Below are 26,147 nucleotides of genomic sequence, written 5' to 3' on the forward strand. Positions count from 1 at the left end.
GAGCAGCCTCTGCCACATCTCTGCCGGCTCCTGGGTGGGGGCGGGGCTTGCGTGTTTTACTTCCGGATCTCACAGCTACGACACCGGAAGCCGGAAGTGTGAATTTCGGCAGCGGGAGAAGGAAAAGGTGACCGCAGAACCCGGACTTTCTCGGAGCGCCGGAGCCCGAGGAGTGCTCGCGGCTCGCTGTTCCTGCGCTTCTCTTCGGACCGACTCTCCTGACAGGTGTGGTCGTCTTCTCGAAGACAGGGTACTTTCGGTGAGCGTTCCGCTGTCTCCGAGACTCCCCCGGACATCCAGGCTTCCCTTTCCTTTTGGGCCTGGCCCATTTCTGCTGCCTGCTTGTAGCGCACCGGCCGCGGCCGGCAGATGCAGGGGCCGGGTTACCTTGCTGGCGAGCGGGACTGTTTCCGTCCTCCGCCACCGCTGCGGAGTCTGACCACACCCCTGCTTTGTGGATGACTCTTCTAGTTCCGAGACATTTTCTGTTCATTAAACTTGACTGCATTGGAGGTTAAGTTCTTTAAAAAGGCTTCAAATATAGTTTGGCAGCTACGTGTCTTACTTCATGTGCCTCGCTTTGCAAAACGATTAATGTCTACCCGACCTCAAACCGTTTCTGTGACTTGGGGATGGATGAGCCATCCTGGCGTGTTCAAGGAATGGCAAGGAGGCCACTGTAGCTGGAGTAGAGTGTGTGAGGGGAGAATACCTGGAGAAGAAGCAATGAGGGACCAGACAGTTGAGGGCTTTTCAGGCCGTTTTAGGGACCTTGGCTTTTACACGGAGGGCAATGAGGAACTGGTAGGGAACAGAGTAGAGGAGGGACGTGATCAGAATTACCTGTTAGGCCAGTCTGCCCCTGTGGGGAGAACAAATTATAGGGGACAAGAGTTAGGAGCAGGGTGACCTTTTAGGAGGTTATCGCAGTAATCCAGATGAGAGGTGGTGGTGCTTTGAACATTTTATTATGAAAAAGTCCAAAGATGTACAAAAGTAGAAAGAATAGAATAGTAAACCCCATGTACTCATCTCCCAGCTTTGACAGTTGTCAACTCATGGCTACTTTTGTTTAAAAATTGTTTTTACATTTATTTATTTTTGAGAGAGACAGGGCACAAGTGGGGGAGGGGCAGAGAAAGAATGAGACACAGAATCCGAAGCAGGCTCCAGGCTCTGAGCTGTCAGCACAGAGCCCGACGCAGGGCTCGAACTCACAAACCACGAGATCTTGACCTGAGCTGAAGTTGGATGCTCATCCGACTGAGCCACCCAGGCGCCCCAGGGCTACTTTTGTTTAATTTATGCTTCTCACACACATCTCTTGTTATTATTATTTTCAATAGTGGCTTTGGGACATAATTCTCATACCACCCAATTCACCCATTTAAAGTGTACAGCTCCCTGGTTTGTAGTATATCCAGAGTTGTGCAACCATCACCACTGTCTCATTCCAGAATATTTTCATGACTCCAAAAAAACCCTGCACCTCGTAAGCATCACCACTATCTCATTCCGGAACATTTTCATGACTCCAAAAAAACCCCGCACCTCGTTAGCTATCACCTTCATTACCCCCTATCTCTCAGCTCTTAAGCATCCACCAATCATTCTGTCTCTATGGGTTTGCGTGTTCTGGACATTTCCCATAAATGTAATCACACAATATGTTGTCTCTTGTGAATTGCTTCTTTTAGTGTTATGTGTGTAAGACTGGTCCATTTTTTGGCATGAGAATGTGCTGGACTTTTACTCATCAGTTGATGGACTTTTGGGTCATTTTCACTCTTTGGCCATTGTGAGTAATGCTGCTGTGAGCATTTGCGTGTGTACATGTGTTTTTGTTTCTGCCGGGGAGATAGGTACCTAGTAGCAAATTCCAGACACTGTATAATTTCACTTCTAAGTATTTCAGTATGCATCTCTAAGAAAGGATTAAAAAAAACATGAACAAAATAGCACTATCACACCTAAAATAGTATTAATTGCTCACTGTCATCAAATAGATTCTGGGATACGTTTTGACAGGATTTCCTGATGCATTAGACGTGAGCCGAGAGACACAGGAGTCCAGAGGGACTCCAAGGTTTCTGTCCTGGTAGCTGGAGGATGGATTTGCCATCCACTGACAATAAGGAGGGCTGGGGGAGGGGGACTGGCTTTTGGGGGCTGTCAGGAGTGCAATTTTAAGGTTAGTTTTGAGAACACTACTAGATATCCAAGTGGAGATGCTGGGTTTGGGCGTCGTCAGCAAGAGGATGGGGGTTAAAACTGAGAGGCTGAATGAACTCTGTATTGGGGTGACCGATGTTAGAGAAGAGACCCCGGAACAGAGCTCTGGGGCACCACAACATGATAGGGTGGCTTGGTGAGGAGGATCCAGTGAAAGAGCCTGAGCAGGAGCAGCCAGTGAGGTAGGAGAACCAGGAGAGTGTGCTTTTCTGGAAGCTGAGGGAAGGACTGGTGGCTCATCACATCCTGTGGATGGATGGTTCAGTGGGGCGTTCAGGGGAGCATTATCAGCGTAATAGTTTATTCAGCGTTAAAGCCGTCCTCTCTGAGCGCAGGCCTGCTCCTGGAAGCTTGTGTTGGGATTGGCTTCCTCCTCCAGGTAGTCAGTCTTCTTGGGTGGAATTTATAAGGGCTCCAGGCTAGTGCTGCCCCACATTGCCGACTAGTCCATGGGGGAGTGCGCGCAGCTCAGCCTGCTCTCTTAGGCTGCGAGTCCAGCTCCCACTTTCAGATCCCTCAGTGCGCAGCAGACACTGGATGTCCCATTCTAGCCCTCAGCTCCAGGGAACACTCATGTGGTTCTGAGCAGTGTCCTTGAAGCTCCCCTTACTCGGCAGATTAATTTCCTAGAGCTGCTGTGAGAGATGACCACAAGCCGAGTGGCTAGGTAACACATTTATCCTCTCCCAGCTCTGGAGGCCAGAACTCTGGAATTAAGGAGTCTGCAGGACCACGCTCCCCCCGCAGGCTCTAGGGGACGACCCGTCTTGCCTCTTCCAGGCATGCCTTGGCTCTTGGCCACATAACTCTCTGCCTTTGTTGTGACGTTGTCTTCTCTGTGTCTGTGTCTCTCCTTTTCTGTCTCTTATAAGGAGATTTGTCATTGGACTTAAGGCCACTCTAATCCAGGATGATCTCATCTCAAGATCCTTCAGTTACTTACACCTGCAAAAAGCCCCTTTTGCAAATAAGGTCAGAACATGGACATATCTTGCTGGGGGCCATCATTCAACCCACTACACTAGGTAAGGGGCCAAAACCCTTCACTCCTGCTCGGAGGTGTATGTAGCAGGTAGGATTCACAGCACACTGATACCTCCCTACAAAAATAATTCTCTCCCTAATTTCCACTCTCTGGGGAATTTTTTTTAAGTTTATTTATTTTGAGAGAGAGAGACAGAGAACGTGTGTGCGCAGGAGGGGGCAGAGAGAGAGAGGGGGAGAGACTCCTAGGCAGGCTCCATGCTGTAAACATGGAGCCTGACATGAGGCTCAAACTATTGAACCTCGAGATCATGACCCGAGGTGAAATCAAGAGTCTGACGCTCAACTGAGCCACCCAGGCACCCCTAAATTCTTAATTTCAGTTTACAGCCTGGAGATAGGTGCCAGACAGAGTTTATAACAAGTGCTGAGCCATACACATAGCCTTTCTAATCCCACATATGGGCCTGAACCTCCCTTTGGAATGAAAGTATATCCCCCGTTTAGACTGAAAAGCCCATTTTAGCATCCTATTACACTTGACACAATGCCTGGCATTCTGCTTAAAGTGTGGCCTTGGAACTCCTGCACAGACTGCACTCCCTGTCCTTCAAGGTAAGAGAATTCGGCGAGGGTCTCATGTGACACCTCTGCTGCCTTGCTCTTCCAGACTCTGACTTGTTGGATGAGCAGGCCCCCCTGGAAGAGTCAGCTGTGTGAGATGGTGCAGCCCAGCGGCGGCCCGGCAGGGGACCAGGACGTGCTGGGTGAAGAGTCTTCTCTGGGGAAGCCAGCTATGCCCCACCTACCTTCTGAGCAGGGCACTCCTGAGACCTTCCAACGCTGTGTGGAGGAGAATCAAGAGCTCCGAGGTGAGGAAGATAGCAGGTGTGCAGAGTAAAACGTCAGAGGTCCCAGCCCTGTTGGTGGGGGAGGCTTACTCTCCTCACTGGTGCCTCTGCTTTTACTGGGTCTGGGGTGGGAGTACACCTGAGAGCCAGCTAGTGATTCAAACTCAGCCACCCTCCCTTTTTGTTTGAGGAGGGAATTCCCTGGAAATGGACTCTGAGGTATAGATTAATGTGCAGGAGGTTTATTTAGAGTGCGCCTACACAGGACCACTCTTGGGGAAGGGAAGGGAAGGACAGGGAAGGAGCAGGGGTGGGCACGGGGAGAAGCTGGACAGCAGTGCAGGCCGACCCTACCGGGAGCTCTGGAACCGGAGCCACCGTTCTGAGTTGCCCCATTTGGGCCAACGGGGCCAGACTTTTCTGCCTCCTCCTGATCCATCATGAAGCACTGGCTATCCTGGGAGTAGCCGGGAGGCTCCCAGGAAGGGGGCGTGGCCTGTTCCGGGAAGGGCCTGCGGGCAGCTTTGGGAGGGGGCGCGGCCTGCCTTGGGAAAGGCCTGAGGGCTGCTTTGGGAAGGGGGCGTGGCCTGCCCTGGGAAGGGCCTGCGGGCTGCTTTGGGAAAGGGGATTTCTGGTTCAGCTTGTGCGGGGCGTAACCACAGGCCCGGCGGTGGCTCCTGGAACCTGGAACCAGTTCCTGTCTGTCTTCGTCACCGCCCCCACCCGCTCATCTGCTCATCTGCCGCGTCCTCACTGGTATTCTGCGGCAGCTTCTCCAGGTCCCAGGGGCCTGCACCTTGCCTCTCAGGCAGGGTGGCCACCCTTGGGAAGGGGCACATTTCTGCCTGGCGTGTGACAGTACCCTACCCTTGCTCCCTGCCTTGTAATCACGCTTAGACATCTAGGGGCTGTCCTGGTCACTGCATAGTATCGAGTAGCATCCCTAGCATCTACCCCTAGATGCCAATAGCACTCCTCCAGTTATCACAACAAACAGTGTTCTTAATGTTGTCAAATGCCTTGCTATGTTGGGGTCACATGGAGCTGGTGGCCAGGTTGGGGGCAGGGAGACAGCTCACCTTCCACAGCTACATGTGTGGCCTCTGCTGGTCCCCAGCAGGGTGCTCTGGCAACATGAACTTGGGGTGACAGTTTGTCAGGCTGGGTGTAGAGGGATTATGGCACCACCAGCTCCCCACCCAGGGAGCTCAGGCTTTAGTAGCAGGTAGAGACCTTGAAGCTGCATGGATTGCTTCTGTGCATCTGGCCCACGGTTGTTCAGTGTGTTGGCTCCACACAGCATCGGCTGTGCACATTCCTGTTAAATGGGTGCTCTGTGTCAGGTCCTGGGTCAAACCGCCAGGGCCCTGAAGGTGTCTGCTCCCCAACAATGCCCATGATTGTGTCTAAGGAGGAGGGGGCAGGGAGAGGACACAGACTTCTCTTGGAATGAGTATGTGTGTGGGGGAAAATGTCATGGAAGAAATTGCATTAAGCTAGTGTAGGAGTGCATTTATGTGACATGTGCAAGAGGGGTGAATCCAGAGAGAGGAACAGATAAGTGGATGCCAGAGGCTGGGGGCCAGGGGAAGTGACTGCCAGTGGGTATGGGCTTTTTGGGGGTGGTGGTGGAAATGTTCTAGAGGTAGCTAGAGGTGATGGGTGCATAGCTTTGTGAATACGTGAAAGCCACTCAATTACTGTATACTTTAAAATAGTTAAAATGATTAATTTGATGTTACGTGAGTTTTACCTCAGTAGAAAAAGAAGTCACATATGAGTTGAGCCTTAGGTGGGGAACCGAGCAGGATTACAACAGGTGGAGTCGGGCGAGTGAAGCTGGAAGCCCTGCAGGGGAGAAGTCACACGGGGACGGGAGAGTGCAGAAGGTGACTCTGGAGCCGGGCTCCAAAGCCACTGTAGTTTGAGTGAAAGAATGTTCCGTCAGGTCAAGGGTTTTGACCAGAGGGTGACGTGAAGCTATTGCCTGTTCCTATCTTATATGGTTCTGTAGTTGCTAGAACCTTCATGTGTCACTGATCGGTTTTGTCAACGCTCGATGGTCCTCTGCTGCCTGGGGTGTCCTTGGGTGTGTGGCTCTCCTTTCCTCAGCCTCTGCTGACTGTCTGGCCTTTGCACACGCGCATCCTTTGGCCTGGTGAGAGGGGTACTGGCTGTCTCCTGTGTGTTTATTGTGCCCTGGGCACTTTGCTTTTTCATTTAACCCTCCGCGTCCTATGAGGTGGGTGCGATTATCCCCGTTGAACAGGCACACGAGGACGGTAAAGCTCAGGGAGGCCACCTGCAAACCTGGTGCTCCCAGGCCGCAGCCAGTGATGGCACAGGGAGTTTCCCCTGGTGGCCTTCCTGGAGTCTGCAGGCAGGGTAGGATTTCCCTCCGCCTAAGACTGTGACTGAGCGCCCCAGGGCAGGCAGGCGTGCCTCTGACCCGGCCACAGTACAGATGACCAGAATGAGTTCGAGTCACTTACAAAGAGAGTGCCATTTGGCACACACTTTTGAGTGAAGCTGATTTGTTTGGAGAAATTTAGGTGCTGGCCGTCGGCGTAATTGATGCTGAAAGTGTTACGTAAAATAAAAGGAACCATCTCAAAGCCACGTCTGTGTAAGAGGCCGCATGTGGGGAGGGTGCCGTGATGGGCCCAGGTAGGGGCTGGTGGGGCGCCCACCGGGTCTCACCTCTCTGCTCTCTCCTCTGCCGCCAGATGCCATCCGGCAGAGCAACCAGATGCTTCGGGAGCGCTGTGAGGAGCTGCAGCGTTTCCAAGGCAGCCAGAGGAAAGAGAAGGAGTTCCTCATGCAGAAATTCCAGGAAGCCAGGAAACTGGTGGAGAGACTGAGCCTGGAGAAGCTCGACCTGAGGAGGCAGAGGGAGCAGGCCCTGCAGGAGGTGGAACATCTGAAGAGATGCCAGAAGGTAGTCAGAGGGGCAGGGTGGGTCCTTCCCCGGAGCCGGCCGGCCGGGGCTGCCGGCCACCTGTGACACCAGCCGCCTGCATTCTGCAAACCGCAGGGACGCCAGCATTCCCAGAGGGCAGCTGGGGTCAGGGGTCCCCGAGAGCACCCTCAGGCTCGGTGCTGCACTAGGAGGGCCACGGAACTCAGCAGAGCCGTCCTACTCGTGGTTACGGCCGTGACGATGGCTGCTTACAGTGAGAGGATACAGGGGGGAGTCAGCAAGGACCAAAGGGGCGTACGGCGGGGTCCGGGACAGACCGGGGGTGGGCTTCCGGGTCCCTGGCCAGGGGGGTCGTGGGGCAGTGCGGTCCGACCCACGGTGACCCGTGACGACGCGCACAGGATGCCACCGCCGGGGAAGCTTCCCTGAGCACCGGCGTCCGGGGTCTTCAGTGGGGGTCGGTCCTGTGGGCCCGGGGCTCCCGCGTGGCTGACCTCAGATCCTCAGTCTCTGCCCCCCAGATGTGAAGCCGGGGCCCCACCAGGAATCACACTGTCGGCGCAGACGGCCTGGCAGGGCCCTCAGGGAAGTGTGCCGGGTTCCTGGAGCCGCCATAACAAAGGGCCACAGACTGGGTGGCTCTAAGAAACAAATGTACTGCCTCCCGGTCCTGGAGGCCAGAAGTGCAAGAGCAAGGTCTGGGCGGGACGGGTGCCTCCCGGAGGCCGCGAGGGAGAACCTGGGCCAGGCTGCTTTCCCCACCTTGGCTTATGGCTGTGATGGTTGGCCTCCCGTGGCCTGTGGACACAGCGCTCCACTTCTGTCTCCGTGGTCACCTTGCCTTCTCCCCATGTCCGTGTGTCTCTCCTCCCCCTCTTATGAAGACACCAGGGTCAGAGAGAAATACAGCTGGACGGTAGTTGCAGTGGTGAGAACGGGTTTTATTTGGTAATTACTGACAGCAGGGGATGAGCTGAGCTCCACTGTGATTTGCAGAGGTGACTGGCGACATAAAGAGTGATGGGGACGGAGGGGCAGTGATCCGGGGCTCAAGTGAAAACTCACAAAGGGGCCATCGGTGTAGATACATGAGGCTAGCTGGCAGTTACGGAAGTTAGCATTCTGTCCCGCACAGAGCCTGGGAATGGTTCTCAAGCCCTTGAGAAAGTGTCCCGGGTTGTGGGAGGTGCGCAGATGTTCCAAAGGGACAGAGGAAGGCTTCACATTAGGGAGGCCTCTTAGTAAATGCTCTAAGTGAGCGGAGGTGGGGGCCTAGGTCTGGTGATGGCTAGAACAGGCAATTTTGGCAGCGCTGAGCTTTCTTAGATCGGCTCTGAGTGCAGGGCTTCGGATGGAGTCAAAGTCGTTTTGTGCTGACATCTTTTGTAGTTCTCAACAGTCATTGGGTCTCCCTCCCCCACCTCCTCCAGTACGGCTTCATCTTAACTTGATTGCATCTGTGAATCAGGTCCCATTCATAGGTTCTGCGGGTTAGGACGTGGACCTATCTTTTGGGGGCTGCCATTCAGCCCATTACAGCCTCGGACAGATGGACTCACTGCTCTTTACTAAGTGCCTTCAGGGCCTCTGTCCGTGCAGCCCCGGGAGCCCCCACCGGCCGGCCCCGGCTCCCGTGACAGGGTGCTGGTTTCCCGGCAGGGGCCAGGACCCCTGCGGTAGCCCTGTTTCTCCGCTGACAAGCCTGTCAGCTCTGAAAAGCATTTTCTCTCTAAGTTGAAAATTCAGGTTGCCCCTGACTGAGCAGCCTCACCCAAGGTGGGCATCTCAGAGAAGCTCTTGTCCATTGAGCAGAGCAAAAACCTGGGCACAGCCCGAGTGCCCGTCACTGGAGAAGTCAGTAGAACAATACGTTGGAATTTTTTAACGGTTTTGCTGAGATAAAATTCACACGCCATAAAAGTCACCCTTTTGAAGTATAGAATCCAGTGGTATTTTGGGCGTATTTGTAGACTTGTAGAACCATTGCCACTAGTTCCAAAACATTTTCCTCCTCCCCAGCCTCGCGCTCCCCTCCAGAAGAAACCCCACCCCCGTTAGCAGTCACTCCCCACCCTCTCCCCAGCCCCTGGCACTCCCTGGTCTGCTTTCTGTCTGTGGGTGTGCTTGTGCCGGACCTCGCATGCCAGTGGGACCATCCAGCGTGTGCCCCTCACCTCTGGCTTCCTCCACTCTGCATGGTGTTTTTGAGGCTCATCCACGTTGCAGCGTGAGTGTGTGCGTGCTGTTCCTTTCATGCCGGGTGATATCCCGGTGTACGCAGATACCACAGTTTGTTTTCCCGTTCATCAGTTCACGGACATTTGGCTCATTTCCACTCTTTAGCTGGTGAGTAATGCTGCTGTGTATTTATTTTTTATTTTAAGTTTTATCTCCTTAATCTCTGTATCCAACGTGGGGCTCCAACTCATGACCTCCCACTGAGCCAGTCAGGCGCCCCCGGTAATGCTGCCATGAACATTTGGGGGTGGACATGTGTTTCCATTATCGGGTACATACCTAGTGGCTCCCCCGTTAGTTTGAAGCAAGTTCTAGACGCTGTGTGCTTTCATCCGTGAATATTTCAGTGTGCGTCTGTGAGAGAGGGCTTAGAGAAGACATAACCACAATACCGCTGTCCTGCCCGGAACAGTCAACGTTAATCGCTCAGTATCATCAAATAGATCCGGGATATATTTTGACAGGGTTTCCTGATGCATTGGACGTGAGCCGTGAGACACAGGAGTCCAGAGGGACTCCAAGGTTTCTGTGCTGGTAGCTGGAGGATGGATTTGCCATCTGCCGACAATAAGGAGGGCTGTGGGGGGGAACTGGTTTTGGGGGGCCATCAGGAGTGCAGATTAAGAGAGGTTCATCTCGAGAACACTACTAGATACCCAAGTGGAGATGCTGATGTGACAGGCCAGGTGGTGTGGGGAATTTGCACTGTTCAGTGGGGAGACCTTCACTGAGGTGTCTTCTAGTAAGGACCAGAACACAGTGAGGGGCTGGGCCGCATGGGTATCTGGGGAGAGCATGTTTTGTGGCGGGTGGGGGGGGGGAGCATGTGCAAAGGTCCTGAGGCAGGGGCATGCCTGTCATTTTCAGGGACCATCCGAGAGGCAAACATGACTGAGGCTGTGTGGAAGTGGCTGAGGAGTGGTTGGGAGAGTCATGGTAGGGGCTGGTTTTGTGGGCTTTGTGGGGCCAATGGAAGGATTTGGGCTTTGACCCGAGTGTGACAGGGACTGTGGGGGCTTCTGTGCTAGTGTGAGACATTATTTGGTTTCATGTAGATTGTAGAGTATAGGGGGGACTGTTATGGGTTGAATTGTGTCCCCCCAAAACAAATGTCCACATCCTACACTCTTTACGTCAGAATGCGATATTATTTGAAAATAGGGTCTTTGCAGAAGTAGTAAAGTTAGAGGTGCCTGGGTGGCTCAGGCTGTCAAGTGTCCGACTGATTTCAGCTTAGGTCGTGATCTCACCGTTTGTGGGCTCGAGCCCCACATCGGGCTCTGTGCTGACAGCAAGGAACCAGCTTGGGAGTCTCTCTTTCCCTTTAACTGCCCCTCCCCTGCTTACACATACATGTTCTCTCTCTCTCTCTCTCAAAATAAATAAATTAAAAAAAAAGGGGGGGGGGCGCCTGGATGGCTCAGTCAGATGAGCATCCAACTTCAGCTCAGGTCACGATCTTGTGGTCCGTGAGTTTGAGCCCCGTGTCGGGCTCTGTGCTGACAGCTCAGAGCCTGGAGCCTGCTTCAGATTCTGGGTCTCTCTCTCTGCCCCTCCCCTGCTCACGCTCTGACTCACTCTGTCTCTCAAAAATAAAAGTTAAAGAAAGTTTTCATAAAAAAGAGAAATAGTAGTTAGGATGTGGTCATGCTGGATCAGGATGGGTCTGTCCAAACACACACAGGGAAGATGGCCACGAGATGACAGAAGTAGAGATCGGGGCAAAGCATCTACGGGCCAAGGAGCGCTGGTGGCCTCTGAGGCCAGGACGGAGGCCCGGCGCAGATTTTCCTGCAGAGCCCCCAAAAGGCAGCAACCCTGCCTGCTCCTTGCTCTTGGACTTCTGGCCTCCAGAACTGGGAGGCAGTAAATTCCTGCTGTTGTAAGCCCTGCTTTGTGATTCTTTAGAGAAGACCCAGGAGACTGACTCCTACAGGTGCGGGAGCGGAGGAGGAGGCCAGGTGGACGCCATCGCAGCCCCCGGCGAGGGCCTTTAGTGGGGTGGGCGCTAGCCGATGGGGTCTGCTGATGGGCACAGATATGGACCCGTGGGGCAGGTGGTTGGACAGCCGGGCTGGGCTCGTGGGAGGAGTCTGTCCTGTTAGCCTGCAGGGGGACAGCAGGCCTGCAGACCAGCCCCAGGTATGTATATGCAGAAAGCCGGGGGTTTGGGCCACAGTCCCTGCAGAGAAGGGAAGGAGCATTGGTGTGGTGCCCGCACAGGAGCCCAGGGTGGGGGTACAGAGGACAGGAGTGTTATTCGCTATGGAGGGTTCGGGATGCAGAGGACCGAGGCCAACCCTGGGCTTGAGTGGCTTGAGGTTGCAGGGGACCTGGTGTGGACAGTTGGATGAGGGAGGATGGGCCTCAGGGCGTATGAACGGCTCTTGAGTTTTGTCACTGGCGTAGGTCTTCTGGAAACACATCAGTCCGTCTCAGCGCTCCTTCTGGCAGCCTCAGCCTGTGGGTGGAGCGTGTATTTTGACACTGTCTTTAGGTCTCCCCTCCGTTGGCGGCAAGTCTCAGAGGCTGAGAGATTCCCACTCGGCTCCGTCCTCGCAGCCTGCTCGCCAGCCTCATGAAACTCGAGGCAGCTCCATGCTACCATCCATGGGGATGAGGAGGGGCTTGGGGGTGTGGGGTCCCAGGAGACTTGCCTTGTTGGGGTTGGGAAGCTTCTGGAGGTGAGAGACCAGATGAGTGGTGGCACTGGGGGCAGGAGAGAAGCCCTTAGGTGATGTCTCAGTGCCTGCAGGCTGCCCTGGGGCTCAGGGGCGCTGGGGGTGGGCAGCTGGCAAGAAAGCATCACTAATGGGAAGTGGCTTTTTTTCACACAGCAGTTGGCTGAGGACAAGGCGTCAGTGAAAGCCCAGGTGACGTCCTTGTTGGGGGAGCTCCAAGAGAGCCAGAGTCGCTTGGAGGCCGCCATCAAAGAGCGGCAGGCTTTGGAGGGCAGGTGAGTGGGAAGGGAGAGCCCGCCAGGGGCTGCTGTCGCGGTGCCTGAGAAGAGTGAGGCACCTTCGGGACCTCTGGGGGGGTTCCTCTGGGAGAGAATCGACTGGAAAATGTGGAGTGTGAGCACACAGGGGCTTGGAGAATCTGGAGCCCAGCGGTGCTTCTGGGCTCCCTGACCTTTTGCTGGAGCTTGGATCATTTCCTTAGGGAGCATTTTGGGGAGACCCTAGGAGCACACCCGTGATCCACAGTTATCCTCTAGAAGTACTCCGTGCTCTCACAGCTGAGGTTATTACAGGGAGAGGGCACACAGGACCCGTGAGGACAGAAGACACAGGTCGGGGTGAAGGACTCCACGCCTTGGGCTCCCTCCCCCCTTCCGTGGGGGGCCGGCTGAGTGCTCTCCCTTCTCCAGCAGTGACAGATACATCCCTGGAGACCAAGGGAACCCACTCAAGACTCAGCAGCAGGGGTCTTATTGGACGCTGGTCACATGGGCCCCCTCTGCCGGGCACACAGCAAACTCCCTGCCCCCTTGCAAAGCAGGTGCTATGAATAAACCAGCCAGTTGTGCGAGCAGTCCAGGCGCAGGGACCACCCTTGTCAGTAGGCAAAGTGTCATGTCGTTTCAGGGACCCGCACCAGCCCATTGCCCGGGTGCCACCAGAGGGCTGACTTGGCAAGTGGCTCTGCTAATGTGAGTGGCCTGCCGGTTGCTCTTTTCTGCAGAGGGCTTCCTGTAGTGGGGTCATTGGGTCAGAGGGCACAGATGTCCCCCCCCCCCCACCGCACTCTCATGCCACCCAGGTGCTGCCGTCCAGAAAGAAAGATGGGTCCCCCTGACAGCGGGTCCAGCTCTCCCGGTGCAGGAGGTGATTGGGGTGCACTGGGCGGTGGCAAAGACGCCTTCCTGAAGGCGCTGAGGGGAGCGGACCCGAGTTTTCCAGTATCAGAGCGAGGTGAGAGACCACGTGAATGTGCTTCCATCCAGAAAGCCGACCGTGAGTGAGGAAAGGCATCAGAAGGCCGAGCTTGGTGGCCTCTGGCTCGTCATGTTCTGGTATTTTCCCCGGTGGACTCTTCTGTACGTCTAGCTTTCTAAAATCACGTGTATCACCTGTAGGACAATTTGGTGTCTTTTCTGCCTGTCTTTTTCTGTGTACATAAAAGAAACAGCTAGAGGCAACTTTGGTCGGTTAACGACCCCGCACGAATGTTTACTTCAGCAATTCTGGGCTGTTGAGCAACATCCTTTTGTGTCCCTCCTGATGTGGTCTGGCACTCAAATGCTGAACTGGACAGCGTGGACACGGCCTCGCTCACACCTAGGGTTTCCCACGTGGCCATTTTAAGAGCTGCAGACTTCATACACTTCTGTGCCCTGGGCAGGACAGATCACAGAGGGCAGTGTGCTCCGTGCATTTGGACAGTGGTAGCAGTGACCGTCCCCGGTGGCCTCTCCCACCCAGAAGGAGCCACTGTCGCCTCCACAGAGAGGACCACGTGAGGCCTTGGGCCAGCAGGATGACATGGCTGGAGCCTGGGCCTGCACATCTAGGGAGCAGTGTGGAAATGGGAGACTGGGGGCTGTGGGGTGATGTGGCTGCGAGGACGGGGGCATGGGGTCCAGGTGAGAAGAGGCAAGCCGGGCAGGGGCGCGGCTCCACTCCAGGTGTGTGCGCCGGGGGCTCCGGCTGAGCCGTTGCGGCGGGTCAGCTGCCTCATCGCTTCTAGAACACTGAGTGGGAGGGAGAGAGCCACTCCCCTAAGCCAGCCCTGTGCGGTTGCCCCGTCTCTGATGACGGTGCTTCCACGCTGACATGGACAGCCTCCCCCTTTTCTCGCCCAGAACCGGTTCTGCATCGATGGGACGTTGTGAGCGCGCCCGCACCCGCGGGCCGCAGGGCTTCTCGGCCTGGCCGGGGCCCCGCCGTGACCTCCCCCTTCCCCCGTGCCAGGGCCCGGGCTGCCAGCGAGCAGGCCCGGCAGCTGGAGAGCGAGCGGGAGGCCCTGCAGCAGCAGCACAGCGTGCAGGTGGACCAGCTGCGCATGCAGAGCCAGAGCGTGGAGGCCGCGCTGCGCATGGAGCGCCAGGCCGCCTCGGAGGAGAAGTGAGTGGCGCCCCACCCCCTGGGCCGACAGGGGCCGGAGGGCCGTCAGCGGCTCTCTCCCCGGCGAGGAGCCCTTCGAGGGCCCGTCCCCTAGCGCCGTCACACCCAGCCGGCCCACCCTCGGTCCCACGACGTCTGCTCCGTGGCCCACGTGCACACGGCGCCGTTTGGCCCACGTGTCGGCAGCATCGGGCCCGGGACCCCGGGAGGCTTTCTTGGCGTGCCTCTGAGTCTCCTTGCACCCAGGCCGGTCCTCCCGCCTTTCTGTGTTTTTTGGGACGCTGACTCTTTCGAAGAGCACAGGTGGTTCCACAGTGTTGCAGACGTTCCTTCTCTTATTTTTAAAAATGTTAGCTTTAAGAAAAAAGGATGCTGAGCATTTAGTGAAGCCTGCCTCAGAGCTGACGGCCTTCTAGGCCCGGAGGCACCCTGGCCACCCCCTTTCTGGTGTGTGGACGTGACAAGAAGGACAAGGGTGGAGTGGGAGGCACAGAAGCCTGTGGCTGAGCCAGGACGAGGTGTTTCTCCAGCAAAAGCTCCTTTTCCTTAGGCGGAAGCTGGCGCAGCTACAGGTGGCCTATCACCAGCTCTTCCAGGAGTACGACAGCCACATCAAGAGCAGCGTGGTGAGCAGCGAGCGGAACCGAGTGAGTACGGGGGGAGACGTCCCTGGGACTGTCTAGGACTCCGCCTTGCTTCCTCTCCCTGTGGCCTAGACTCGGAGCCTAGTTCCCCAAATTTAGGGACGTTGGAACTCAAGGCCCTATCTGAAGAGTTGACAGAATTGGCTTTCAGGAGGGATACCAGACTTGTCCTAGAGCTTTGTCAAGCTCGCGGTGTGACAGCCCAGGGCAGGACGTGGGGAGACGGCGATCTGTGTGCCGTGCCGTTTGCTGCCTATGGGTGACTGGGCTGGGCCTCTGGATGCTCTCTCTGTGGGCTGGGAACTTGCCTGTCTCCATGGCCAGTCGTTCCTGCCAGCCATCACCAGATCGGCTCCTGGCTCAGATTTCTGAGAGCCAAGGTAAGCCCTGGGAATGTTTCCATCCCCCTGTTGAAGGTGGCTGGGAGCCCTCTTCTGGTTTGTTCTCATCAGATCTGTACTGGGCGCAGTTTCTAGCGAGCACATTTTGCGAAGGATGTTGTCAGATGTGAACGTACGCAGGGGAGACTTATAAGGGTCAAGCCTGAAACCGACCCTGTGAAGAACAGTTGGTTACAAAGCTGTGGCCCCTTGGTCTCCAGAAGGAAGGCTTCGTGGTGTGTGTGGCTGTCCGCGTGTACGTACATGTGTGTGTTTGTAACGTATGTGTGTGCGTGCGGGGGCGGGGGACCTCTGTGAGGGACCAGCAGACCTTTGACCAGGGGGCAGGGTGGAAGACTGATGGCTCTCAGCTAAGTGGTGGCATGTCGTGGAGCGTTCGTGCAGGAGACCCGCTCGGTGTGGAGGATGGCCTCAGGAGGGGGTCTGGCGGTGCCCCTTGAAGGGTTGGAGGAGGGCTGTGCAATTGGGGATTCTGGGAAAGGCACGTCGCACCGGCTGACCTCACAGTTCCCCCTCCAGCCTCTTGCCTTTCCTGGGCCCTGCACACACCGACATCTTGTGGTCGGCATCACTCTGGCGCTGGCCGGCCTCGGTCTCTCGTTCCTCGTGGTTCTTGTTACCTGGAGCGGCCGCCGGCCCCTGCCCTGGGCCAGCTCGGGCTCCGGCAGCCCCCCACTTGCCCATTTCTAGGGACTGCAGCTGGAGGACCTGAAGCAGCAGCTGCAACAGGCCGAGGAGGCCCTGGTGGCCAAGCAGGAAGTGATTGACAAGCTGAAGGAAGAGGCCGAGCAGCACAAGATAGTGATGGAGACCGTTCCGGTGCTAAAAGCCCAGGTGAGCGCGCTCCTCTGTGGCCTGCTGGCTCCGGGACCTCGTGTCCTTTTGCCGTGGCTTCTGGGAAGCCCTTCGCGCCCCTCGTGCCATTCCTCGACCTGTCGGTGCACGTGTGGGTGACTTTCCCTTGTGCTGTGGGCTGTGGGAGGGCAGGAGCCAGCTCTGCCTGGTCCCCCAGCACGGAGTGTCCGGTGAATGGCCGACGGATGGCAGGCATGCCCCTCTCTTGGCTTTGCCAGGCGGACATCTACAAGGCCGACTTCCAGGCTGAGAGGCAGGCCCGGGAGAAGCTGGCCGAGAAGAAGGAGATTCTGCAGGAGCAGCTGGCCCAGCTGCAGCGGGACTACAGCCGCCTGAAGGCCAGCTGCCAGGAGTCCGCCAGGTGGGCCCCCCCCCCCCCCCCCCCCGCCCCAGGACTGGGACCCGGTGCCCTTCTCTCGCAGTGAGCGGTGAGGCAGGGCTCGTGGCTTGTCGGCCCTTCGCCTTCCGTCCGTCCCCTCTTCCCGCCCCCTCCTCCTGCCCCACCCTCCCTTCAGCCTCCTACGTAGGCCCTGGAGCTTTACTTGCCCTCGTTGATCTGGCCGTTTTTCTTTTCAAAGGATTGAAGATATGAGGAAGCGGCACGTGGAGGCCTCCCAGGCCCCCGTAGCCCCTGCCCCAGGTGAGTGAGCCGCTGGAGGGTGGGTGGAGAGGGAGGGTGCCAGCAAAAGCCCCTTACCGCCTCCCCGGACTTACTCTGTGGAGCGCACTGCCCCCTGGGGGGGCCTAACGGGGAGGGGCCGGTGGTGGTGACTCCAGGAGCCACACCCAACAGTTCTGACAGGCCTCCGTACTTTCTGCGGCTTCCCCTCTTTCTCCAGCTCACCCCTCCTTCCACCTGGCCCTGCCCAACCAGAGGAGAAGCCCCCCCGAGGAGCCGCCTGACTTCTGTTGCCCCAAGTGCCAGTATCAGGCTCCCGATATGGACACCCTGCAGATACATGTCATGGAGTGCATCGAGTAGGGCCGCCTGCTGACGAGTGGCACGGGGCCGCACGGTGCGTGCTGTCCTGCGCGCCCGGTCCTCGGTTACGGGCTGGCTGACACGGAGCGGGCCGCCTCTTTGAGCACCAAGGGCTAGCTCGAGGACCTCACGCTTCAGCTCCCCCATCTGCTGGCTTGCCTCAGTTAGGGTACCTGCGACCCCAGTTAGGCCCGATGCTCTGCTGTTTTTGTTTGTTCTGTCTGCTTGAACTGCCTGCCTCTAGGGGCTCTGTCTTTTTCCACCTCCTCTGGGGAAGTTGAGAATCAAGGCCAGGGCTCTCAGAGAGAACTTCTTAAGCCGAGATGGGCAGAAGCCCTTCCCCGCGCCAGCCCCCCCCAAGCTCCAGCACACCGTGGCGCCAGCGCTCTCGCGGGCTGTGTGCCATTCCGTTTGGAGGCTGCACCATGCGCGATCCAAGCAGTCCGCTGCTGACGAACATTTGGGTTGTGGCCGCTCTTTTATTGTCACCGAGAATGCTACAGCGAACAGCCGTGTGCATCAGTTACACGTATCTCTGGGGCAGATTGTTAGAGGCAGTGGCATTGAGCACGTGCACACGGGGTGGGTGGTGTCAGGGTGCTGCCCCCACTTCCTTGTAGCCTTGCCCATCTGTCAGGCGTGGGGTTGTCTGTTAAGGGCGGGTTTGAGCATCTTTGTGGAGCTTGAAGGATCGTCTCCAGGTCTTCTGGTGGTAATGGCTCGTTTGTACTTGTTGCCCACTTTTCTACCGGTCATAAGCAGGATCAGCTCTCGAGTGTGGTAGACATTGCGATGATCCTCTCCTACCCTGACTTTGTACCAGCGTGTCATGGGTCTGAACTTTGTTATCTTTCATACTCACATCTCTCCACCTGTCCTGCACCGCTTTGGGTTTGCCGTTGTGAGCAGCTCCCGGTCTGACGGGGAGCCGCTTCCCACGTGTACACTTTTCCTTTCCCTTTCCTTGCACCGCAGCGTGCTCTTGCCCTCCCCGGGCGCGTCGCTGCCCTGTGTGAGCAGCGGTGCTTGTGAAGGGAGGCCACTAGGCAGTGTGATTGGCAGATCGTGAACGCTGGAGCACTCCTTATCGTTGCTTTGTAAGATGCTGGATGTTTCCTTGGATGTCAAAGCCACGGGCGTTAACCCTGCAGTTGTCAGGAAAGAATGTTGGAAGTGGAGGGAGAATGTCCTACGCTCCTCGGGCCCTCCTCTGTTCTCCCCTGGCTGGGAGCGGGCTGTTGCTGAAGACAAGCCTGGCCCAGGGCTTGGGTGGCGCTTGCGGGAGCAGGGGTGCCTTTTCCATTGCCCGAAGCCCAAGTGTCTAATTGCACGTGATTATACTTTGGGAAAATGTTAAAGGCCCGGACAGGCCCCCCCCCGACTCTCACCTGCTGCATTCAGTCCTGGTCCTGTGATTTTTCTGTAAGAGCACTTTTAGTTTGCGGGGGGTGGGTATTAAATTCCCGTGGCCCCTGTGACAAGAGACCAATGTGGTGGCTTAAAACAACAGGAATTCATTCTTTTGTGGTTGTGGAAGTCAGGAGTCTGAAATCTGGGTGACAGTGACAGCAGGGGTGGGCAAATCAGTTTCAGGCCTATCTCCCAGCTTCTGGTGCTTGCCTCCGTGGTTACATGGCCTCTTCTTTTTTCTGACCGTGTCATCTTTTCTGTCTCTTACAAGGACACCCGTCACTGGACGTAGGGCCCACCTACATCATATCCACGATGAGCTCACTTCGAGGTCGTTATCTTCATTACATCCACAGAGACTCTTTTTTTCCAGATAAGGTCGTAATCACAAATTCTGGGGATTATGACATGCATCCATCTTTTGGGCCACCATTGAGCCCAGCACAGGGCTGTCTTCTACAGCGCACAGACTAGGACAAATGGAGTTGAAGCCAGATGTCTTCAGCGCTGGTGGCTCCGTTGGTGGGGCTCTGTTCCCCGGGGTGATGGTGGCTGCAGAGGCACGTGACTGGTTGGGTGTGGGGCAGGTCCTTGCAGGTGGGAATGTCGCTCTTTACGACATCGTGTGCCCAGCTGGACACTGCGCCAGGGCCGGCAGACACAGGCGGGGAGAGGAGGGGGAGGCTGCGGGACAGAGCCGAGGGAGCGGCCCTCGCCCTGGGCCCCAGCTACCATCTGGGTAGGGACGGGCTTCCTGCTTTGTCGGGGTAGCGAACACAGGCATGGGGAGCCCCTCTGTGACCGGCCCTGTCTTTTGAAAGGGAGTTGAGAGGAAGAGGATGAGACCCGGCAGTAGTGAAAGGCAGATGTTCGCGTCCCGGGACCTTGCCTCGGGTTCTGGCAGCGTCACCCGCATGGCCGTGCGCCCGTATGGCCACTGTACGTTAGACCCCAAGGATTGAAAGCACACCATTCACTCAGGAGTGAGGGGCTTCTGCTTTCTTCTCTGGCTTTCCTGAGATTGGGCTTCTAGAATAAGTGGTTAGATCCCTCCTGTGAGGGAAGCAGCCTGCCTACCTAATTACCGTGCCCCTTGACCCTCACAACCCTGGGTTCGGGAGACAAAGACCGAGCTAGAAGCGCATCCCGCCGAAACCCGAGTCCTTCCTTGTTGCTCACACTTGACTGTGTGGCTACGTGCTGGTCAGTGCTGAAGAGACATCCAGGTGACCAATAAAATGAGCACAGTAAGAAAGCGTTTCTCCTTCACTAGTAACTAAAACACACAAACTTGACAAAAAGTGATGTCAAACTGGCAACACATGAAGACCTTGGGTGTCCTGCGGGCAAAGTGCATGGCCGGCCCCCTGCCGGGGCCTGGTTTGGCAGGCTGGAACCAGCACTTAGGAAGCAGCCTCAGCCCGCTCCACCGGAAGTGGAAGCGACAGCCGGGTGCACACAGCGACTCTGGCATCGCAGGGGCGCTCGCCGTGCCATCCTTTGTAGCTGTGCTTGGGGACTGTGTTGTGAACATCTGGCCACGTGGAACACTCTGTAGCACGTCAATGTGAAAAAGCCAGTAGACGAGATTCTGTACAGAGTGTGACCCCAATAAAAAAGTAACCGCAGCTGGTGCACACCCGGTTACCGTTTGGATGGGTGTGGGTGGTAGGATGACCGGTAATGAAGTTTTCCTTTTTTAAAAAAAAAATTTTTTAATGTTTGTTTGTTTTTGACAGAGAGAGAGAGAGAGAGAGAGAGAGAGAGACAGCGCGCGAGCATGAGTGGGGGAGGGGCAGACAGAGAGGGAGACACAGAACGGGAAGCAGGCTCCAGGCTCTGAGCTGTCAGCACAGAGCCCGGCGCAGGGCTCGAACTCACCGCGAGATCATGACCTGAGCCGAAGTCGGACGCTCAACCGACTGAGCCACCCAGGTGCCCCTGAAGTTTTCCTTTTGTATTTAATGTGTCTTCTGAATGCCTATACTTTGCACGTAGTAAGTTGATACACAGAAAATGTATGTTACTGCAAAGTCCGCCTGGTATTAGCACTGAGGTTTTGTCTGTGCTAGTGGCTGAGAAAAGGGCACACTCACGTGACTGCCAATGAATTGTCTAAGTGACTGATTTGATGCTCCTGGGGTGTATCTGCTGGGGCTGCCAGGACAAGGAACGGCAGGCTGGGCAGCCCCAACAACAGAAACGTATTTTCTCCCGGCTCTGGAAGCCAGAAGCCCAAGATCCACGTGTTGGGAGGCTCAGTCCCTCCTGGGGGCTGTGAGGGAAGGACTGGTTCGAGGCCCATCTGCTTGGCATGGTCTCCCCATGTGCGTGTCTGTGCGTGTCCGTTTCCAAACGTCCCCTTTTTATAAGGACACGGTCCTCTTGGGTTGGGGCCTGCCCTCGTGACTTCCTGATAACTGTCCCGGCTGTAAAGACCACGTCTCCGAGTAAGGTCACATTCTGAGGTCCTAGGGGTTAGGATTGCCACATTTCTTCTTGTGGCGGGAGGACACATTTTAGCCCATAACGCACGGGTAGCCCAGCCCCGTTTCATAGCAGGAGAGCATGCGGCCCGGCCCACAGCAGGAGCAGGAAGCCTTCCATTGACAGCTGACCATTGATACTGCACGAAGGTGACCGGGCTGAGCTGGCTTCCTTGGCTGAGGACTAGGCCCCGCAGCAGGATACTAGTAATCCAAACGGAGCTCATGGGTTCTCCCACGTTCTCTGCTGAGCCTCGGAGAGCAGCGGAGGAGGGGACGGTGTGCTAGAGGAGGCCGCCCTGGGCCCGGTGGCTGTGTGATGGTGGGTCCATGACTTCACCTTTCCGAGCCCCAGTCTCCACATCCATAACATGAGAACCTCAAAGCTTTGCCTTCCATTAGAGTAGCTGCTGAGAGCTGGCTGTAGTTTGCCTCCTTTGCCACAACAATGGATGGAGAAGAGAAGGAGGAAATCCCATAGGGCCACAAGAGCTTCTCAGCATGGCCGTGTGGCCGCCTCATGGTTTCTCTGCATTCCCCAATATTCCTTTCTTTCCTCCTCTTCTGAAGCCACTGTTAGTTTGTTCCACAAGGTATATCACCCGAGGATATATTTTCCTGTAGTAGGCTAATTATTCTTTGATGTAACAGCTGAATAGTAAGTAGCTGAGCATTATGATTTTTTTTTAAGTTACTGTGCATCTCTGGGGCTCTTGTTTATTTTTTTTTAATGTTTTATTTATTTTTGAGAGAGAGACAGAGACAGAGTACGAGCAGGGGAGGGGCAGAGAGGGAGGGAGGCAGAATCCACGAACCAGGCTCCGGGCTCTGAGCGGTCAGCACAGAGCCCGATGTGGGGCTTGAACCCGTGAACCAGGAGATCATGACCTGAAGTCGGACGCTTAACCGACTGAGCCACTCAGGCACCCCTGGAGCTCTGTCTTTTAAGTACTTTAAGTAGTAAATATTATATTTATTAAATAGACATCATCAGGGTTCCACTCCCTTTCTTTTCTTTTCTTTTTTCCCCTTTTCCTCTTTCTTTCATTTATTGGAAGTTCTTATGGAGGAAGAAAACAAATTGCCCTACGGTTTTCCTCACTAGTAATCAGCCTTGGGTGTCAAAGCAAGTAAATCCAAATAGCTCTAAGTGCAGTGGACTGAGATCAGAATCCATGGTGAATTTAAGTGAAGGTTGTTCAAAGTGCTCCTTTAAAACTAATTCTTGGGGCTCCCGGGTGGTTAGTCAGTTAAGTGTATGACTCTTGACCTTGGCTCAGGTCATGATCTCAGAGTTTGTGCGTTCAAGCCCCTCAGGCTCTGCACTGATGGCATGGAACTTGCTTGGGATTCGGTCTCGCCTCTCTGCCCCTCACCTGCTTCTGTTCTCTCTCTTTTTCTCTCAAAATAAATAAATAAATTTACACCCTAATTCTTGGGGCACCTGGCTGGCTCAGCTGGTAGAGCACGTGACTCTTAATCTTGGGAGTGGCAGGTTTGAGCCCCACATTGGGTGTAGAGATTACTTAACAATAAACTTTTTTTTTTTAACTTTTTTTTTTAACGTTTATTTATTTTTGAGACAGAGAGACAGAGCATGAACGGGGGAGGGTCAGAGAGAGGGAGACACAGAATCTGAAACAGGCTCCAGGCTCTGAGCTGCACAGAGCCCGACGCGGGGCTCCAACTCACGGACCGCGAGATCATGACCTGAGCCGAAGTCAGCCGCTTAACTGACTGAGCCACCCAGGCGCCCCAACAATAAACTCTTATTAAAAACCCTAATTCTTTTGTATCTATTATGGTGCCATTTAGGAATGATGTTTCCATTGATGTGGGAAGCAAAGACAGAAGGAATTGGCAGATAAAATTAAATTTCCTTATAACCTGCAGCCCATTGGCAAATACTTGAGGCAGGCAAAGTAAACCTTTCCTTCAGAACTCCCTACTGTCTTTTTTTAAAATACGAAATGTATTGTCAGGTTGGTTTCTATACAATGCCCGTTGCTCATCCCAACAGGTGCCCTCCTCAATACCCATCACCCACCCTCACCCCCCCCCCCACCCCCCATCAACCCTCAGTTTATTCTCGGTTTTTAAGAATCTCTTATGGTTTGCCTCCTTCCCTCTCTAACTTTTTTTCCCCTTCCCCTCCCCCATGGTCTTCTGTTAAGTTTCTCAGGATCCACATAAGAGTGAAAACATTGGTATTTGTCTTTCTCTGTATGGCTTATTTCACTTAGCATCACACTCTCCAGTTCCATCCAAGTTGCTACAAATGGCCATATTTCATTCTTTCTCATTGCCAAGTAGTATTCCATTGTGTATATAAACCACAACTTCTTTATCCATTCGTCAGTTGATGGACATTTAGGCTCTTTCCATAATTTGGCTGTTGTTGAGAGTGCTGCTATAACCATTGGGGTACGAGTGCCCCTATGCATCAGTATTCCTGTACCCCTTGGGTACATTCCTAGCAGTGCTATTGCTGGGTCATAGGGTAGATCTATTTTTAATTTTCTGAGGAATCTCCACACTGTTTTCCAGAGCGGCTGCACCAGTTTGCATTCCCACCAACAGTGCAAGAGGGTTCCCGTTTCTCCACATCCTCACCAGCATCTATAGTCTCCTGATTTGTTCATTTTAGCCACTCTGACCCACGTGAGGTGGTATCTGAGTGTGGTTTTGATTTGTATTACCCTGGTGAGGGGTGACGTTGAGCATCTTTTCATGTGCCTGTTGGCCATCTGGATGTCTTCTTTAGAGAAGTGTCTATTCATGTCTTCTGCCCATTTCTTCACTGGATTATTTGTTTTTTGGGTGTGGAGTTTGGTGAGTTCTTTATAGATTTTGGATACTAGCCCTTTTTGCCAGATATGTCATTTGCAACTACTGTCTTAATGATAATGCTTTGCTGGAGGGAAAATCAACCTAGTTTGACAATAGCTAGGCCTCTGGTATCCTTCTTTAGCATGTGAAAATCTCTTGGGAAACTTTCTCTTGACTTTACCTCCTCTGACTCCCAAGGATATAATCAGTCTCTCCTCAGGGTCCCAGGGCAGCTCTTCCTGCCCATGGCTCCTGTCCCCATATTTTAATAAAATCACCATTTTTGCATCAAAGATGTCTCAAGAATTCTTTCTTGGCCATTGGTCCTGAACCTCACGAACCCCAGCCATCACCCCAAACCTCATCATCCATGATCTAGGTTTTTCTTTTTTTTTGAGAGATAGGGAGAGAAAGCAAGCAAGGCAGGAGCAGAGAGAGAGAGAGAGAGAGAATCCCAATCAGGTTTCCACGATGCCAGAGCAAAGCCTGATGTGGGGCCCGAACTCACGAACCACGAGATCATGGCCTAGGCCGAAATCAAGAGTCAGATGCTTAACCAATTGAGCCACCCAGGTGCCCCTCCATGATCTATGTTGATTGAAAGATCGATTTTTACCAGTGACTTTACATTTTACAGCAGTAAATTTTTACTTGTGGGTTTAAAGATTCAACTAGGGGCCCCTGGGTGGCTCAGTCAATTAAGTGTCTGACTTGGGCTCAGGGTATGGTCTAAAGATTCATGAGTTGAAGCCCTGCATCAGGCTTGCTGCTGTCAGTGCAGAGCCTGCTTCAGACCCTCTGTCTCCCTCTCTCTGCCCTTTCCCCATGCTCTTTGTCTCTCTCTCTCTCTCTCTCTCTCTCTCTCTCTCTCTCTCTCAAAAATAATCATTTTTAAAAGATTCAGTCAACAAATGTATATTTAGCAAGGCACTATAGGGGACATGAAAACTATGACAGTCTGTGCTTCTGGATGACCAACGCTGTTTATTTATTTTTATTTTTTATGAATTTTTCTTAATGTTTATTTTTGAGAGAGAGAGCGAGAGAGCAAGAGAGCACACAAGTGAAGGAGGGGCAGAGAGAGAGAGGGAGACACAGAATCCAAAGCAGGCTCCAGGCTCTGAGCTGTCAGCACACAGCCCGATGTGGGGCTCAATCTCACAAACCACGAGATCATGACCTGAGCCAAAGTTGTATGCTTAACCAACTGAGCCACCCAGGTGCCCCCCAGCTACTGTTTAAAATTTAATTGGATGGGGCTCCTGGGTGGCTCAGTCGGTTAAGTGTCTAACTTGATTTTGGCTCAGGTCGTGATCTCATGGTTCGTGGGATCGAGCCCCACATCGGGGTCTGTGCTGACAGCAATGGAATCTGCTTGGGATTATGTCTCTTTGGCCCTCCCCCGCTTGTGCTCGTCCCCCTCAGAATAAGTAAATAAACATTAAAAATTGCCTTTAAACAAAATAAAATTTAATTGGAGTATATATAAAAGAGAAAATGAAAAGCTAGGAAAATACTTGAAATCTTATCAAAGTGTTCCCTCCTAAGCTCCAATGTTCCTTTTTCAGCAAAGGAAATATCATAGGAGAATATCAATGCCTGGACCAGGAGTTAGGGGAGTCTGGGATTTTTTTCTGAAATTGAGTGAAGTGTATTCTTAGATGACTGCGAATTTCCAAGACTCTTGAAACATCTTTGCATCTCTTTCCAATTTGCTGTTACTTCACCTGAAATCCAATTGGAAGGCTTACACTTCAGCTTTATCCCATTACTTGTTCTAGTCAAATAGTTCATGGTGACTTAATTTGAGACATGGTCCCTAGGACATTGGGACCCAATGATGGGAGATGGAAGTCCACATGTTGCTCTGTCCCAAAGGAGATGGCCTTCATTCTGGACTGCGTGGAGCCACCTGAGTGGGATGCAGATATTGGAGAACTGAGAAGACATCACTGCAGACCCCAGCCCTCTTACACTTGATAAAGAAAGGCCATGAGTGAGGTGCCAGGCTGGCTCAGTCAGAAGTGCACGTGACTCTTGTTCTCAGAGTTATGAGTTCAAGCCCCACGTTGGGTAAACTTCAGAGAAATTAAAGAATAATAAACAAGAAAAGCTGAGAACATTTATTATTGCTCCCCCCCAAATGCAAATCATTTATGACTGATATCTTGATCTCTATCTCAAGCCTTTTCTGTCCTTTGAGAATATGTATTTAAAATTTTTTTGGGGGGCGCCTGGGTGGCGCAGTC

The 26,147-nt window shown here is 54.2% G+C and overlaps 1 protein-coding gene across 4 annotated transcripts; it reads left to right on the forward strand.

Annotated features, from left to right (window-relative positions):
• The first annotated feature begins 35 nt into the window (after positions 1-35).
• IKBKG (inhibitor of nuclear factor kappa B kinase regulatory subunit gamma) lies at positions 36-19,838 on the forward strand. 4 transcript variants are annotated; one of them, XM_047847450.1, is made up of 11 exons: positions 73-225; positions 3,887-4,088; positions 6,794-7,005; positions 12,063-12,181; positions 14,139-14,291; positions 14,842-14,938; positions 16,027-16,170; positions 16,410-16,552; positions 16,770-16,831; positions 17,031-17,207; positions 18,855-19,838. In XM_047847450.1, exons 2-10 carry the CDS (start codon positions 3,902-3,904, stop codon positions 17,171-17,173), a joined length of 1,260 nt encoding a protein of 419 aa, XP_047703406.1. In that variant the 5' UTR covers positions 73-225; positions 3,887-3,901; the 3' UTR covers positions 17,174-17,207; positions 18,855-19,838. The 4 variants fall into 4 exon arrangements, with proteins under 4 accessions (XP_047703408.1, XP_047703406.1, XP_047703405.1 ...); XM_047847452.1 differs by having other exon boundaries at positions 36-259; positions 17,031-19,838; XM_047847449.1 differs by having other exon boundaries at positions 17,031-19,838.
• Positions 19,839-26,147: the final 6,309 nt, after the last annotated feature.

The sequence above is a fragment of the Prionailurus viverrinus genome, unplaced genomic scaffold, assembly GCF_022837055.1.
Source record: "Prionailurus viverrinus isolate Anna unplaced genomic scaffold, UM_Priviv_1.0 scaffold_49, whole genome shotgun sequence".
Lineage (NCBI taxonomy): Eukaryota > Metazoa > Chordata > Mammalia > Carnivora > Felidae > Prionailurus > Prionailurus viverrinus.

What these genes read in the sequence shown, in the direction of transcription:
- IKBKG (XM_047847452.1), top strand. Translation starts at nt 3,902, where the DNA reads ATGAGCAGGCCCCCCTGGAAGAGTCAGCTGTGTGAGATGGTGCAGCCC. An exon ending in GGAGAATCAAGAGCTCCGAG is followed by an intron (nt 4,089 to 6,793) that starts GTGAGGAAGATA and finishes CTCTGCCGCCAG; the next exon opens with ATGCCATCCGGCAGAGCAAC. An exon ending in ATCTGAAGAGATGCCAGAAG is followed by an intron (nt 7,006 to 12,062) that starts GTAGTCAGAGGG and finishes TTTTTCACACAG; the next exon opens with CAGTTGGCTGAGGACAAGGC.